Genomic DNA, 12,870 nt, shown 5'->3' on the forward strand with positions numbered 1-12,870 from the left:
CCGGTGGCTACGGACCACTGAACCAAGAAATAAATTGTGCAGGCCAGCGCTCCCCTGACTTAGCGCTGGCCTGCAAAACTACAACTCCCAGCACGCTATGCAGCTTTTCCAGCCAGAGAATGGTCACCTGACATCCCGCTATACTTACCGTATGTCATGTGATGAGTGAGTGTCTTCGGTGTGCTCGAATAATATGTTCGAGTCTCTGCGGCTGCATGTCTCGTGTCTGTTAGGCAGCAGCAACACATGTAGGGAATGCATGTTTATTTGACAATCCCTCCATGTGTTGCAGATGCTGAACAGCCAAGAGACATGCAGCCGCAGGGACTCGAACATATTATTCGAGCACGGCGAAGACACTGTCACCTGAGCATGCTCAGATAACACCTTATCTGAGCACGTTCGCTCATCACTACATTTGATCCTTCTATGGCCGAGCTGTGGGATAAAATGCCAATTTATTACAGTTTCCCTGGTTTAATGCTGCCTGTTGGCGACCTCCGCCTAGGGCTATGTACACATGGAGCATTTTGACGTGGATCTTGGGCATCAATTCCTCACCAAATTCATAAAACAAAAACACTTCAAATCTGCTCTTAACAAAGTTCTCATTCATTTGACTGCGACAACCCACCGATCGTGAATGCGTTGCCTTTTTTTTAGGCCATGTTCACACGTTGCGGTTTTTACCGCGGATCCGCAGCGATTTTGCCGCTGCGGGTCCGCTGCAGTTTCCATTGCGTTTACATTTAGATGTAAACCTATGGAAACCGCTGTGCACATGCTGCAGAAAAAAACCGCGCAGAAATGCAGCGGTTTAAATTCCGCAGCATGCCACTTCTTTCTGCGGAACTGCAGCGGTTCTGCACCCATAGACCTCCATTGTGAGGGTCAAACCTGCAGTAAAACCCGCAGATGAAAAAATATCTGCGGGTTTTCTGCGGTTTTGGGTGTAGAAACCGCTGCAGCAGGAAGTGCGGGGAAGCGGGCGGAAGTGCGTGGACGGAGTGTGACCGTCAGCATGGAGGTATGTATGTATGTATGTATGTGTGTGTGTGTATGTATGTGAAGTCTGTGTGTGTGTGTGCGTCTGTCTGTGTGTGTGTGTGTGTGTGTGTCCCCATGCGACGATAGTGCCACCCAATTGTGCTAAGTCGCCGTATGGGACTACTACTCCCATCCGGTATTAGGATGGGAGAGTTGTCCCTGTGTCCGGCGACTTAGCACAATTGTCAGTAAAACACAAACACATACAATAAACGTAACATACATGACAGACATTACATACACCATATAACATAGAGTACAGTCATGGCCAAAAGTTTTGAGAATGACACCAAAATTATATTTTCACATGATCTGCTGCCCTCTGGTTTTTATTAGTGTTTGTCTGATGTTTATATCACATACAGAAATATAATTGCAATCATATTATGAGTACCAATAGGTTATATTGACAGTTAGAATGAGTTAATGCAGCAAGTCAATATTTGCAGTGTTGACCCTTCTTGTTCAAGACCTCTGCAATTCTCCCTGGCATGCTCTCAATCAACTTCTGGACCAAATCCTGACTGATAGCAGTCCATTCTTGCATAATCAATGCTTGCATTTTGCCTGAATTTGTTGGTTTTTGTTTGTCCACCCGTCTCTTGATGATTGACCACAAGTTCTCAATGGGATTAAGATCTGGGGAGTTTACAGGCCATGGACCCAAAATCTCTATGTTTTGTTCCATGAGCCATTTAGTTATCACCTTTGCTTTATGGCAAGGTGCTCCATCATGCTGGAAAAGGCATTGTTGGGCGCCAAACTGCTCATGGATGGTTGGGAGAAGTTGCTCTTGGAGGACATTCTGGTACTATTCTTTATTCATGGCTGTGTTTTTAGGCAAGACTGTGAGTGAGCCGATTCCCTTGCCTGAGAAGCAACCCCACACATGAATGGTTTCAGGATGCTTTACAGTTGGCATGAGACAAGACTGGTGGTAGCGCTCACCTCTTCTTCTCCGAATAAGCTGTTTTCCAGATGTCCCAAACGATAGAAAAGGGGATTCATCAGAGAAAATGACTTTGCCCCAGTCCTCAGCAGTCCACTCCCTGTACCTTTTGCAGAATATCAGTCGGTCCCTGATGTTTTTTCTGGAGAGAAGTGGCTTCTTTGCTGCCCTCCTTGAAACCAGTCCTTGCTCAAAGTGTCTCCGCCTCACATTGCGTGCAGAAGCACTCACACCAGCCTGCTGCCATTCCTGAGCAAGCTCGGCGCTGCTGGTAGTCCGATCCCGCAGCTGAAACAGTTTTAAGATACGGTCCTGGTGCTTGCTGGTCTTTCTTGGGCGCCCTGGAGCCTTTTTTACAACAATGGAAGCTCTCTCCTTGAAGTTCTTGATGATGCGATAGATTGTTGACTGAGGTGCAATCTTTGTAGCTGCGATACTCTTCCCTGTTAGGCCATTTTTGTGCAGTGCAATGATGGCTGCACGTGTTTCTTTAGAGATAACCATGGTTAACTGAAGAGAAACAATGATACCAAGCACCAGCCTCCTTTTAAAGTGTCCAGTGATGTCATTCTTACTGAATCATGACTGATTGATCGCCAGCCCTGTCCTCATCAACACCCACACCTGTGTTAATGGATCAAGCACTAAAACGATGTTAGCTGCTCCTTTTAAGGCAGGATTGCAATGATGTTGAAATGTGTTTTGGGGGTTAAAGTTCCTTTTCTGGGCAAATATTGACTTTGCAAGTACAGTAATTGCTGTTAAGCTGATCACTCTGACATTCAGGAGTATATGCAAATTGCCATTAGAAAAAATGAAGCAGTAGACTTTGGAAAAATAAATATTTGTCTCATTCTCAAAATTTTTGTCCATGACTTTATATACTCACCATACAGCACACTAGTACGCAAAGCCCTCGGTCCCCTAGGGAAAAAGTCCCCAAAAAATAAACCAAATCCATACTCCCTGTCCGCAGAATCCAATACCGAGTGTCCCACGCTGATCGCTTGCTCTCCGGCGATACACTGCCAGGAGCGAAGCTCCTAGCAGTGTATCACGTCCTTTACCGGAGTTCAATGGCTCCGGCTTCTCTGTTTACGGCAGTACAGCTGCATGTGAACTTACCCACGCAGCATTGCTGTAAAGCGAGAGTACCGGGGTCAATGAACGCCGGTAAACTCTCGCGCATGCGCAGTTACACACCGACAGGAGCCGGAGCTCCTGTCAGTGTGTTGCTGCAGCCGTGGAGAGCAGACACATCTCTGGATGTGTCTGCTCTCCATGGCAGATCTTTGTGGGGCCCTCGATGGATTTCTGTGGACAGGGCCAGGGAGTATGAATTTGCTTTATTTATTTTTTTACTTTTTCAGGTCGAGGGTCTTCAGATGGATTGAGAGTCAAATAAAAAAATGGTCAAAAAGTGGGTGTCATTATTTCATTAAAATATTTTTTTCTAGTGTGTGTGTTTTTTTTAACCCTTTCATAGGATTAATAATGGATAGGCGTCTTGACGCCTCTCCATTATTAACCGGGCTTAATGCCACCTTACAATAGCAAGGTGGCATTAACCCCTCATTACCCCATATCCCACCGCTACACGGGAGTGGGAAGAGAGGGGCCAAGTGCCGGAATCGGTGCATCTTTTAGATGCGCCTTTTCTGGGGCGGCTGCGGGCTTCTATTTGTAGGGGGGGGGGCAAATATCCATGGCCCCTTTCCTAGGCTATGAATGTAAGCCCACGGCTGTCAGCGTAGCCTTTCTGGCCTCAAAATATAGGGGGACCCCAACACTTTTTTTTTGGAGGGGGGGGGGGGGGCTTTTCCTATATTTGAGAGCCAGAAAGGCTACGCAGACAGCTGTGGGCTTAATATTCATGGCCTGGGAACAGCCATAGGTATTTTAACCCCTTCCCAGGCCACAAATATTGGCCCACAGCTGTCTGCCTAGCCTTTCTGGGCTAAAAATATAGGATTACCCTATGTCATTTTTTTGGGGATCCCCATATATATTTTTTTTATCCTTTTAATAGGATTAATAATGGATGGGCGTCTTATTGACGCCTCTCCATTATTAACCGGGCTTAATACCACCTTACAATAGCAAGGTGACATAACCCCTCATTACCATCCGGTGTGGTGTGCGGAGCTGGATCTGCGGGCTACGATCAGCACTCTGCGGAGCGCTGTCACTGTTCAAAATACGTCCACTCATTTTGGTGTGTTATTACCAAAATGGAGGATGGAAGAAGAAAAGGGTTGGACAAGGAAATTACATTTCATTTTTTTTTTCTTCCCCACTGCAGTTCAAGCTTTATTTGTGTCAAACACACAGACAATCTGCAGAGAAAACCGCATTAACCCCTTCATGACCCAGTCTATTTTGACCTTAATGACCTGGCCGTTTTTTGCAATTCTGACCAGTGTCCCTTTATGAGGTAATAACTCAGGAACGCTTCAACGGATCCCAGCGGTTCTGAGATTGTTTTTTCGTGACATATTGGGCTTCATGTTAGTGGTATATTTAGGTCAATAATTTTTGCGTTTATTTGTGAAAAAAATGCAAATTTGGCTAAAATTTTGAAATTTTCAAATTTAGAATTTTTATTCTGTTAAACCAGAGTTATGTGACACAAAATAGTTAATAAATAACATTACCCACATGTCTACTTTACATCAGCACAATTTTGGAAACAAAATTTTTTTTTGCTAGGAAGTTATAAGGGTTAAAATTTGACCAGCAATTTCTCATTTTTACAACGAAATTTACAAAACCATTTTTTTAGGGACCACCTCACATTTGAAGTCAGTTTCAGGGTTCTATATGGCTGAAAATACCCAAAAGTGACATCATTCTAAAAACTGCACCCCTCAAGGTGCTCAAAACCACATTCAAGAAGTTTATTACCCCTTCAGGGGCTTCACATCAGCAGAAGCAACATGGAAGGAAAAAAATGAACATTTAACTTTTTAGTCACAAAAATGATCTTTTAGCAACAATTCTTTTATTTTGCCAAGGGTAAAAAGAGAAACTGGACCCCAAAGGTTATTGCACAATTTGTCCTGAGTACGCTGATACCTCATATGTGTGGGGGAACCACTGTTTGGGCTCACGACAGGGCTCAGAAGGGAAGGAGCGCCATTTGACTTTTTGAATGAAAAATTGGTTCCAATCTTTAGCGGACACCATGTCGCGATTGGAGAGCCCCTGTGTGCCTAAACATTGGAACTCCCCCACAACTGACCCCATTTTGGAAACTAGACCCCCCCCAAGGAGCTCATCTAGATGCATAGTGAGCACTTTGAACCCCCAGGTGCTTCACAAATTGATCCGTAAAAATGAAAAAGTACTTTTTTCACAAATTTCTTTTAGCCTCAATTTGTTCATTTCCACATGGGCAACAGGATAAAATGGATCCTAAAATTTATTGGGCAATTTCTCCTGACTACACTGATACCTCACATGTGGGGGTAAACCACTGTTTGGGCACACGGCAGGGCTCGGAAGGGAAGGAGCGCCATTTGACTTTTTGAATGAAAAATTAGCTCCAATCGTTAGCGGACACCATGTCGCGTTTGAAGAGCCCCTGTGTGCCTAAACATTGGAGCTCCCCCACATGTGACCCCATTTTGGAAACTAGACTTCCCATGGAACTAATCTAGATGTGCGGTGACCACTTTAAACCCCCAAGTGCTTCACAGAAGTTTATAACGCAGAGCTGTGAAAATAAAAAATAATTTTTCTTTCCTCTAAAATTATGTTTCAGCAAGCAATTTTTTTGTTTCACAAGGGTAGCAGGAGAAATTGGACCCCAAAAGTTGTTGTCCAGTTTGTCTTGAGTACACTGATACCCCATATGTGGGGGTAAACCACTGTTTGGGCACAAGTCGGGGCTCGGAAGGGAAGTAGTGACTTTTGAAATGCAGACTTTGATGGAATGGTCTGCGGGCGTCAAGTTGCATTTGCAGAGCCCCTGATGTACCTAAACAGTAGAAACACCCCACAAGTGACCCCATTTTGGAAACTAGACCCCCCAAGGAACTTATCTAGATGTGTGGTGAGCACTTTGAACCCCCAAGTGCTTCACAAAAGTTTATGAAGCTGAGCCGTGAAAAAAATAATTTTTCATTCCTCTAAAATTATGTTTTAGCAAGCAATTTTTTATTTTTGCAAGGGTAACAGGAGAAATTGGACCCCAGTAATTGTTGCCCAGTTTGTCCTGAGTATGCTGTTACCCCATATGTGGGGGTAAACCACTGATTGGACGCATGTCGGGGCTCGGAAGGGAGGGAGCACCATTTGACTTTTTGAACGCAAGATTGGCTGGAATCAATGGTGGCGCTATGTTGCGTTTGGAGACCCCTGATGTGCCTAAAAAGTGGAAGCCCCTCAATTCTAACTCCAACACTCACCCCAACACACCCCTAACCCTAATCCCAACTCTAGCCATGACCCTAATCACAACCCTAACCCCAACACACCCCTAACCACAACCCTAACCCCGACACACCCATAACCCTAATCCCAACCCTAACCCCAACACACCCCTAACCATAACTCTAACCACAGGCCTAATCTTAACCCTATTTCCAATCCTAGCCCTAATTCCAACCCTAAGGCTATGTGCCCACGTTGCGGATTCGTGTGAGATTTTTCTGCACCATTTTTGAAAAATCCGCAGGTAAAAGGCACTGCGTTTTACCTGCGGATTTACCACGGATTTCCAGTGTTTTTTGTGCGGATTTCAGCTGCGGATTCCTATTGAAGAACAGGTGTAAAACGCTGCGGAATCCGCACAAAGAATTGACATGCTGCGGAAAATACAACACAGTGTTTCTGCACAGTATTTTCCGCACCATGGGCACAGCGGATTTGGTTATCCATAGGTTTACATGGTACTGTAAACCGGATCGAAAACTGCTACGAATCCGCAGCGGCCAATCCGCTGCGGATCCGCAGCCAACTCCGCACCGTGTGCACATAGCCTAATTCTAACCCTAACCCTAGTTCTAACCCTAATGCTAAGCCTAGCCCTAACCCTAGTGCAGAGAAAAGAAAAAAAAAAAAAATTATATATATATATATATATATATATATATATATATATATATATTTATTTTATTATTGTCCCTACCTATGGGGGTGATAAAGGGGGGGGGGGGGTTCATTTACTATTTTTTTATTTTGATCACTGATAAGTTTTGGAAGATGGCGGCGACCATGGAGAAGACGGACGGACTCCGGGAGGCTTGGTAAGTATGAGGGGGGGGGGTGTGGATCGGAGCACGGGGAGCGGACAGGTGGACGGAGGGGACTACGGGACAGATCGGAGGACTGGGGAGGCGGTCGGTGGCTGGGATGGGGGGGGCACATCAGGGTTTCCAGCCATGGCCGATGATATTGCAGCATCGGCCATGGCTGGATTGTAATATTTCACCACTTTTTACAGGTGAAATATTACAAATTGCTCTGATTGGCTGTTGAAAGTGCAACAGCCAATCAGAGCGATTGTAGCCACGAGGGGCTGAAGCACCACTCCCCCTGTCCCTGCAGATCGGGTGAAAGGGTTAACTCCAATTTCACCCAATCTGCAGGGACGCGATCATTCCATGACGCCACATAGGCGTCACAGGTCGGATTGGCACCGACTTTCATGACGCCTACGTGGCGTCACAGGTCGGGAAGGGGTTAAAAACCGCATCAAAAAACGCACCAAAAACCACACCTGCGTTTTCTGCCAAGTGCTGCGGTTTTTAGTGCAGAAAAATCCGCAGGAAAATCTGCAACGTGTGCACATAGCCTTAAAGTTTCATGTCCGTTATTTTGTTGCGTTTTAGGTTATTGAGCAGCATAAACGCTAAAAATAAATAAATTCCTACATTTGTCATAAACCACACTGAAAAAGGCATCAAAACAGTAAAAAAAAAAAAAAAAAAAAAGTCACCCTCAAAAATAATTTTCAGCCAGAAAAAAAAAAAACTAGGAAAAAACCATGTGAATGTACCCTGTCAGGAATAGGACTCCTTGCACCAGTAGAGTAGGAGCGCAGAGCTTTTTTTTGACTCATTCTTTAAAAAAAAAAAAAAAAACACTTGACTCATTCATTTTCATTGTAAAACCACTAGGCTGTTCAGAATTGAGGGTTTTTTTCTTTTCAAGATTTAGAAAAGAAAGTTTGCTTTTTGTAGTGTCTCCTGTAGAATACTCCAAACTGGGTACTGTACAATTAGAAGGCTGCAAAAAAAAAAAAAAAACCCTCTTCCAGATATGCGTCAGGAAACATCAAAAGCCTCTAAGAACTACATACAAAAGGCAGCCTTTACTGGAGCAGTTTACACTAGAAATGTTTTTCACGGCCCCCCAAAAACCATACAAAATGTGCAGATTTGCCTGCAGAACATCCACAGTGTAACAATACCTGTAAGGGCTCATTCACACCATCAGTTGTTCCCAGTGTTGGGCGCAGCTGGAACTGATCTGTTACAGAGCTGCACAGCGCCGTCAACTACATAGTGGCCGTGCTCAGGTACTACACATCTATTCAAATTAATAAGGGGTGGCTGTGCAGTAACCAGCCCGTGGCCACTATTGTCAATTGAGCTGTACTGTGCAGAAAGGGCCGACATCAGGTATAGCTGATAGTCACGGCCACCAATCGATAACCTATCCTAAGGAAAGTAGTGGTCAACCCCTTTAAGATTGTGCTCTGCCAAATGAATGTTCAGCCAGCTGGTCTGAGGGAGGCTGGAGTTCTGATGCCGGGAGCGATTTGCATTGTTCCGTTCACATTCCAACTAGACGTGGCCACTTGCATTGAATGAGGCTGGGAACGTCTAGTTGGAATGTGACCGGAAGTATGCAAATCACATACTGACTGCAGACTCGTACCCCAAGATCAGACAACCCCTTTAAGTAGTTAAAGTAACTTCAAATATAGAAAAATTACTATAATAAAAGAAAATTCATTTACAGATTTTTATTAAATATAAAATAAATAAATACAAGATTTAAAAAGCATAAAGCGGAGGCTACAAAAGAAGCGGACAGGAGGCAGATCGGACAATGGCTGCCTTCTGCTTGCAACACCAAATATATATGTATAAAATGTAGGTTCTTCTGCAGGGTACAAGTGCAAAGATAAGAGGCTGTAGAATAATCCGGAGTGGGGGGCAGTGATTTTCGGCTTCTCAGAGGTCTGGGTAGGTGGCAACTGATTATGTCCCTTTAAGGCCAGATAACCGTCAGCATGACCAAACAACGCTAAATCCTGGGAGGATGTCCCTGTACCCTTCAGCATTGCTTTCATCACATACATGGCAGTGACAGAAAATGATGACTCGGGGAAAGCACATCCATCATCTCGTTCACCAGAGCTGTTCCTCAGAGCAGCGCTCCTGCACACACCGAGCATTACATCTTTTCCTTTACTGGCAGTAAAAATTCCCTTAATGTAATAAATCCCAGCCAAAATAATAAAAGTTGTGACATAAAAACCAAGTCCCCCATGTAATGCGCCCAGTCCCAGCTATGCAGCATATAAGTCTTCAGCGCCATCCTCTGGCGCCACCTACTGGTCAGAGATTGCGTAGTGCTTACATTTACGGGCACTGCAGTTGTGACAGAGGTTTACGCGGCGTCATTTTACTGCCGATTACTCCGGAGGCCTTGTCCTTCAGCGGGAGGTATGGATTCTCCTTCCCCTCCGGCGGCTGGTTCCGGATGTGGCACGGCCGGCACACAGCGTGGTACTTGTCTGCTCCTCCGATTATCTCCACCTGCAGGAAGGAAAGTGTAGGGCAGCGTGAGAGAGGGTGGTCAGGAACCCACTGTGCATATATTCACCACCCAATGCCCTTTCCGTCGTTACCTCTTTCTCGGACCCCAGCCGCTTTGTGTATGACGCCTCCCGGTAACACTCCATGCAGACGGCGTTCAGCTTCACCACGCTCTCTGCTAACGGCACCAGATTGAGGATATCACCAAAAGCCTGAAACAAGAACAACGAGAAGTCACCGACTGCACCACTGTGGGGCGCTCAAACTATAAATAAACTAGCACCAGTCACGCTGTGGATGTAGCCACTGTCTCACTTTATTGGACCTTCAGCGAGTTGTTATGACAGTACCTGCTGTCTTCCAGTAGGTGGCACCATAACAATCACATCAATAGCCAGAATTAGGCCCAATAGGGAAACACTTAGTTTTATTTATGATAGACATTTTTAATTTTAGTTTTTGGAAATAATGCATAGCTTTCTGAACTATATGCAGAGGGCTGATCGCATGCTCCAGGGCTCATCTGCAAGCACTGTCTTCCTGTGAGATGAAAGCTGTAGTGAGATCAGCGCTTGTAACATAATAATAAAAAAAAATTTATGTTCTAAAAACCCCCCAGAAATTGTGAATTTCAGTGGTTGGATAAAATGGTGAACACCACCACCACGTTACCCACCTTCCTCTGGAACGTGCCGTCCAGCGCAGCTACTATCACCGTCTTCCCTCTGTTGGCCATGTTTTCACAGAACTCAACAACACCAGAAAACTGCAAGTGTAAAAACAGTGATGTCACTCACCCGCACCACACGTACAGACGCCACGTCCTAGAGGTCATGGAGGTACTTACAAACTGGCCCTCGTCGATCCCGATCACCGAGCAGCTGAGAGCCTCCATGGTCACATCAGACAGGTTACAGGCGGACACGGCAGACATAGTGTGCCTGCGGGGGACAGGCAGAGGTTATATGCAATTCATATTCCTGAGATTCAGCAGGGGGAGCTACTGCACAGATTATCGGAGTCAGTGAGCTCCCCCTAGTGGCAGCATCATTTCTCTCTATCCATGCACAGTGAAGCCCCCCTTGTTGAGCCATCATTGCCTTCTATCCATGCGCAATGAGATCTATATTGTGGCAGCATCATTTCTCTCTATCCATGCGGTTATCTCCCCCTAGTGGCAGCATAATTTCTTATCCATGCACAGTGAGCGCCCCCTAGTGGTAGCATCATTTCCTTCTATCCATGCGCAGTGAGCACCCCCTAGCAGTGGTAGTTTCCTATTCATGTGCAGCAAGCTCCCCCTAGTGGTGGTATCATTTCCTTCTATCCATACACAGTGAGCTCCCTCTAGTGGCAGCATATTTTCCTTCCAGCCAGTCGCAGTGAGCTCCCCTAGTGGCAAAATAATTTCCTCCTATCCAGTCGCAGTGAGCTCCCCCTAGTGGCGGCATAGTTTCTCTCTATTCATGCAAACTAGGCTCCCCCTGGTGGCGTCTGTAGATAATTGCAACACCAAATATTCTTTTAGCTATGTAGAAGGATTGGGGGGGGGGGGGGGGGGGGGGGGGAGGAGAGATCAAAACAAAAAAACCCACAAGGCCTGAACTTCAAAACTTCAGGTTTGAGGATCACAATCTCAGCAGGTGCAGTGAACACTGGGTGGGGTTGTGATGGTGCAATAACACATTTTTATCTAAAAGTGATATGCCTTGTTATGAAACCTTTAATGAAAGGCCAGGCTCTAAGAACATGTTAACTTCATACACCCCCCCCCACTATTTTATCTATTCATTGTAAACCTATGTGTCTCCAAGGTTACAGTCAAGTGTCTTCCACTTGATGTAGAATAGCAGGAAGATTAGAAGGCAGCAGGATCAGACTACGCACTGTGGATTTGTAGTCTGTTACCATGGAGACACAAGTCCAAAGTGAAGCTGCAAACATTTTATTTATTTATTTTTTTTCGGGGGGGGGGGGGGGGGGGGGTTAGTTTTGCTGCAATTGAAAATTGTAAGTAAAAAATAACAGTATCTGCTTCCCCCCAATGTACACAGATTCTTTACTTGTGGACGCCGACGTTCCCTTACCGGTCGTGCGTGGCGAGCTGCTCCGTGCTGTAGCGCGTGTCCTTGGCGTATTTGATGACCATACACTTGTACTGCGCGATCTGGAACCGCCGCACCCGACGCATCAGCTCCGTACTGGGGACAGAGAGGGGGTCAGCGCCTGAAAGTCACCCCCCACCCCATCACCCACCCCCAGAGGAGGGTCCTCACCTCTTCCCAGAAAACATGGGGCCGAATATCACCTGCAGGAAAGAACAGAGACACGTTACGTTTCCCATCTGCCGGGAATTGGGGACAAAAAAAAATTCAATAAAAAAAAAAAATACACAAACAAACAAACCCTTTCCTGTCCCATAAGCAAACGTCTGTGCACCCCTGCACATTCCTATGTGACCCCCCACCCAGATGTAGGCAGGTTACTCACAAAGCAGCTTCAGGAGGATCTCCACCCTCCCCCACCCAAATGCAAACCCGTGCTGAGCGCAGGTCAGTCCTCCGCCCCGTGCACACGCACCTGTATCTGGCCGCGCATCTTGCTGGGGGAGCCGGGCATGATCTCCGCCACATTCAGGCAGTTCATGGCTGTGCAGAGAGCGGGAACCGAGAGGAGAAGAAGCGCAGAAGACGGAGACACCGGTCACACTGCCGCAAAGCGTTCCCGCGCTGTGGTTTAAAAGGCAGCCAATCAGCTGCTCCTTACACGAAGCGATAGCCAATCAGGGACAAGATAACTGCCAAGCCTGAAAGGGACGCCAAGCCCCGCCCAGAGCGGCTCCCAGCTCCGTTTGCGGCTTTTACCGCCAAGTACAGTGCACAGAGGCAGTATATATATATACATACATACCTACATACATACATACATACATATATATATATATCACGAAAAAAAGGAACAGCACAAGAAAAATATACTTATCTTCGGGTGCAAAGCCCCCAGACAACCAGTCCTCCGATTATCCAAGTCAATAAGTTTCAAAAAAAGAGAAAAGCTCATTAGGAGCTGAAACGTTGCTTGAATATGTGGGTAAATCAAACC

The 12,870-nt window shown here is 45.8% G+C and overlaps 1 protein-coding gene across 1 annotated transcript; it reads right to left on the reverse strand.

Moving 5' to 3' along the window:
• Positions 1 to 8,954: 8,954 nt before the first annotated feature.
• On the reverse strand, positions 8,955 to 12,635 carry TK1 (thymidine kinase 1). The gene is made up of 7 exons (XM_077253467.1): positions 12,349 to 12,635; positions 12,045 to 12,076; positions 11,856 to 11,969; positions 10,616 to 10,709; positions 10,445 to 10,534; positions 9,861 to 9,980; positions 8,955 to 9,768 (listed from the first exon to the last, which is right to left on the reverse strand). The coding sequence occupies exons 1-7, from the start codon at positions 12,412 to 12,414 to the stop codon at positions 9,592 to 9,594; spliced, it is 693 nt and encodes a 230-aa protein (XP_077109582.1). The 5' UTR covers positions 12,415 to 12,635; the 3' UTR covers positions 8,955 to 9,591.
• Between the last annotated feature and the right edge of the window lie 235 nt (positions 12,636 to 12,870).

The sequence above is a fragment of the Ranitomeya variabilis genome, chromosome 4 (genome assembly GCF_051348905.1).
Source record: "Ranitomeya variabilis isolate aRanVar5 chromosome 4, aRanVar5.hap1, whole genome shotgun sequence".
NCBI classification, from domain to species: Eukaryota; Metazoa; Chordata; class Amphibia; order Anura; family Dendrobatidae; genus Ranitomeya; species Ranitomeya variabilis.

Coding starts and splice junctions, on each gene's coding strand:
- TK1 (XM_077253467.1), bottom strand. CDS start 12,414: ATGAACTGCCTGAATGTGGCGGAGATCATGCCCGGCTCCCCCAGCAAG. Junction 10,710..11,855: donor CAGCTCGCCACGCACGACCG/GTAAGGGAACGT, acceptor TGTCCCCCGCAG/GCACACTATGTCTGCCGTGT. Junction 9,981..10,444: donor ACGGCACGTTCCAGAGGAAG/GTGGGTAACGTG, acceptor TTCTTGTTTCAG/GCTTTTGGTGATATCCTCAA.